Source organism: Azolla caroliniana, unplaced genomic scaffold (assembly GCF_043228905.1).
Source record: "Azolla caroliniana isolate FFs.n. ecotype wild unplaced genomic scaffold, voAzoCaro1.0.p SCAF_247, whole genome shotgun sequence".
NCBI lineage: Eukaryota > Viridiplantae > Streptophyta > Polypodiopsida > Salviniales > Salviniaceae > Azolla > Azolla caroliniana.
The window spans coordinates 41,244-45,579 of record NW_028230682.1 but is presented as its reverse complement, the minus strand read 5'-3'; the positions used below and the strand labels follow the sequence as shown (position 1 = coordinate 45,579).

General features: G+C 36.7%; 1 protein-coding gene across 1 annotated transcript; it reads left to right on the top strand.

Moving 5' to 3' along the window:
• The first annotated feature begins 9 nt into the window (after positions 1 to 9).
• LOC147848729 (nicotinate phosphoribosyltransferase 2-like) lies at positions 10 to 4,136 on the top strand. Its single transcript, XM_087338187.1, has 5 exons — positions 10 to 216; positions 292 to 390; positions 2,860 to 2,968; positions 3,076 to 3,188; positions 3,746 to 4,136. The coding sequence occupies exons 1-5, from the start codon at positions 37 to 39 to the stop codon at positions 3,821 to 3,823; spliced, it is 579 nt and encodes a 192-aa protein (XP_087194313.1). The 5' UTR covers positions 10 to 36; the 3' UTR covers positions 3,824 to 4,136.
• Positions 4,137 to 4,336: the final 200 nt, after the last annotated feature.

Here is a 4,336-nt window from a genome sequence, read left to right as displayed (position 1 = left end):
AAACTGATAGTTTGTAAATGATAAAACAATCTTGTAATGTTAAACAAGAAACTGGTACTTTATAAATTACCACGCAAACAGGTCCACGAGATCGATGCTTTTGGTATAGGGACACACCTTGTGACATGCTCGACACAATCTGCTTTAGGTTGTGTCTACAAACTAGTTGAGATCAATGGACAACCAAGGATGAAATTATCTCAGGATATTGAGAAGGTTAGTGATGTTATTCCTATTTTATTTGCCTATGGTTTTTTTGTCTTATCTAATTCATGTGGTTGTTGTAACAAGGTCACAATCCCATGTAAGAAGGAAGCTTATAGACTGTATGGCGTAGAAGGTTATGCTTTGGTCGACATCATGAAAAGAGAAGATGAGCCTGCACCTAAGGTATGTTGAAAATCATATTCATTGGGCAAAAAAGTTTCTTGAGCATATTCTACCCAAATACCCGTACGTTTTCACAGAATTTCCAGATTACCTCCATACCTCCACTTTGATTATTCCAAATTGAAATTTGTCCTACAGAGGAATATTAGGTGTAAATGTAAGGTGTATTAGGTGTTTTATGCCTTAAAAAGTCTTTGAGAGATGATGAAGAAGGTAGAGATAGATAGATAGATAGATTTTATTATCATCTTAGAAGGTCAAAGATGACCTATGAAACCATAAAGATAACATTTTCATGTAATACATGTGAAAAGTGAGTAGCGACTGTTGATGTTCAAGAACTTTACTAATGAATGTTGCAATTAAGAGTGCACATTGACTATGGGAGAGTTTCATTCAAGGATTGGGTTTGGTCAAAGATGTGGGAAGCATAGTCAGGATGTGATTAAAGGTAGAGCATTGTATCAAAGTGTGATATTCTGACTCTTGAATTTGTTTAGGGCAAAGTGTGCCCCAATGCCCTGTCTCACATCATAATGAGTGTGAGGTAAGTCGCATAGAAGCAATGGTTTGGATGACAGACAACAATATGGGCTTTAACATGTATTGCTCCATGTCATGATACATTGGTGTTACAAAAATGCCTCATTCATAGAGGAATCTATTGATGCATCACGAAGCACGTGTGGTGCAAAATTTTGATTTTATGTGTCTTTTGGATCTTTTTGCTTGGGTAGCTAGGCTGTGATCAAAGTACAATGATATAGGAACCATAGGTACAAGTAATGTGGACGATGCAATTTATAGAATAAATGAATACATATCTAAAAGAGGTAGAAATGTGAGTAGATCAGCCCATGAATGCCCTCATTAGATAATGTGATATTACTTCAATGTCATTAACTGCCCAGGAGATCACTCTCGATCTCAGGAAATGATAGGATGTATCCTCCGATGCAGGTTATAGCTAGCTATCTGATAGTCTGTGTATCCACATGCACCTGATGGAGACAAGTGAACTACTCGGTTAAGCAATATCCTTCTACCAGGTTCTGGCTGCGTTTGCTCTAAGGTCTCATGGTTGGGCTTCCATTGTACAGGCTCTGGCCCTGCTTGTCGTCTAGTCCTGAGGAGAGATTCTAAATCTACAGATCTCTAGTAGGACTGCCTCAAACATCTCTGATTATAGAAATCCATGATTCAGTACAATGGCCCAAATGAAGAGTCAGTGTAAGTGTCCTCAGATCCCATAATAAACTGTGCAGCGGCATAGGTGGTGCTCCTCAGACTCTATCCATGGATAGCATAACAGAAATATCGTTTGTTCAGGAAGCACACCCCGTTACCTACCTATCTATATCTTCAACTGATGTTTTATGAGATGCGGACCTGTCCAATGATGCATTGTTATCCATGAGACAGACGAACAATGTTGGACAAAGTCCCAAGAACAGTGTCAGCGTTCTTGTTAGGTTGGCCAATGTGGGGGACAGCTGGAAGCGATTCTGGCCAGAATTTTCCAAAAACCGCAATCTAGCTGGTTCATATTTTTTGAACTGGCTATTTGACCACATTTACACTTGACAACTAACTAGGTATGTGTAGTTATCAAGTGTAAATGTAATCAAAGGATGTCTTATATTCTTATGACAGAATCGTACTCGAGTGGATATCTATGAATAGATTCCACCAACCACATTTAATGTAGTAGTACCTTGAGGACTTGTATATAAAACCCCCTTGGCCCATTGTGTTTAGTTGATGATCTTTAGTTGATTAATATAGTTTTCTCTTCAATGCATAAGCTGTCATCCCCCTACTGTCTATTTTATTATTCTGGTTATTTTCTCTGATTCCTTCTCTTGCTCACATCCCGACTCTCTCACACGCACTATGCTTCCGCATACCCCAACTCTACAAGAGTTAGATTCTTTACTCAAACCAAACCATTGCCGATTGCTAGTTCCATCCATGCCGACCTACCCTCTAGCTGACTGAGATCTTGACTGATAACGTAGCTCTTGGAATTAGTCTAAGAGATGGCATTCAAGGAAGTACTGCAAGGGAGGTTGTTTTTCTATGCTGATACCATGGAAGCTGTAGGACAACGCCATTTGGGCAAAACCAACAATGAAGTTTTTCCCTCACTCACCAATTGTTTGGAGGATTCTAAAGCCAACCTGGAATATCTATGTAAAGGCAGCTTCCATGCCCTATGAAGAAAGGATGCTGATCTGAGCAGAGGTTCTATGAACTGTCTGCCATTTTCATTGGCCATTAGGTAACACGTTGAAATAGGTCCATCTGGAGGAATTACCAGATGAGGGATACAATAGGAAATTGGATGGGATTTGCTTGATATTGCACCCCCATACACTGTTGTTATATATAATGTAATTAATACATTTACTATTCACACAGAGATAGAGAGATAGATAGAGAGATTGCTTCATTTTCTATGATTCATAGGTTGGAGAAAAGATACTTTGTAGACATCCTTTCATTGAGTCGAAACGAGCACATGTGACACCTCAAAGAGTGGAGAAACTGTATAAGTGTTACTGGCCTGGAAAATCAGGTAATGAACACATATTTGAAGTATAATGGTGGGATGTTATTGACAAAAATGCTATGATTAGTGAACAATCAATTTCTAAACTAAGTCCTTTTTTGAGGTTTTTTAAGGGATTCTGAGAGAGCAATTATCATCACTACAAGAGGCCAGAACGAGATGCCGAGATCAGATAAATGCAGTGCGCCCCGATCATCTTCGGGGTTTGAATCCCACACCGTACAAGGTGATTATTAATTTTTTGTGCTTTATGTGTGTATATGTGATGTATGTACTTATTTGTATGTGAGTAATGTAACATGCAAAAATCCAAAACATAGCCCTTGAATTTTTCCCTCACTGTTTGTCAAGCATGTTTACATACATACATACATACATACATACATACATACATACATACATATATATATATATACATGTTGTATGTATGTATGTATATATTTGTATTAAACTAGGATATTTCACATGTATGTATGCATGTAAATATTCTTTAGATAGACATACATTAAGGGGGGAAATTCCTTTTTGTATGTGTAATTGTTGGTTTTTCTGTTTTTTTGATAATTTTACTAGGATATAATATATATATATATATATGTATGTATGTATGTATGTATGTATGTATGTATATATTTGTATTAAGCTAGGATAATCCACATGTATGTATGCATGTAAATATTCTTTTGATAGACATACATTAAGGGGGGAAATTCCTTATTGTGCATGTAATTGCTGGTTTTTCTGTTTTTCTGATAATTTTACTAGGATATCTTATGCACTCAGGTAAGTGTAACGGGAAAATTGTATGACTACATCCATCGCTTGTGGCTCACTGAAGCACCCATTGGGGAGTTATGGTAATGAAGAATCATCAAATTCTGTGTCTATTAGGTGGTAGGAAAAGTTTTTTAATCTGGGCCGACGGTATTCCTCATCATTTTTTGTTGTCAATCCATTTGTGAATGTAATTAAACCCAAACTGCATTGGTTAATAATTATGCAAGTGCAAAATAAGTGTATGCACTATTTATTACAAGAATAAGAGTGATACCCTTAAGGTTTGGTGTACGGAGTCCTAACTATTTGTTCTTACACGTCGACCAAGATTCCTTCTCATGTATAAAATTTACAAGGGAATCATGAGAATATTTAGCTTATATTAGTTTTGATTTTTTTTGCTTCCTTCTACATAAAAAATGTTAAATCAGCAGGCGACAAAATTCAAAGTTGTCTTAGCAAATGTGGGAAACTTCATTAATAATCAAGTTCATTTTTACTCTCGGAGAATTATTCTTTGTTATTTACAAGTTACAACATGGGTTAATTCCCTTATCAAATGTTATTGGTTCATTTGGAAAACAGAAAATACTCTAC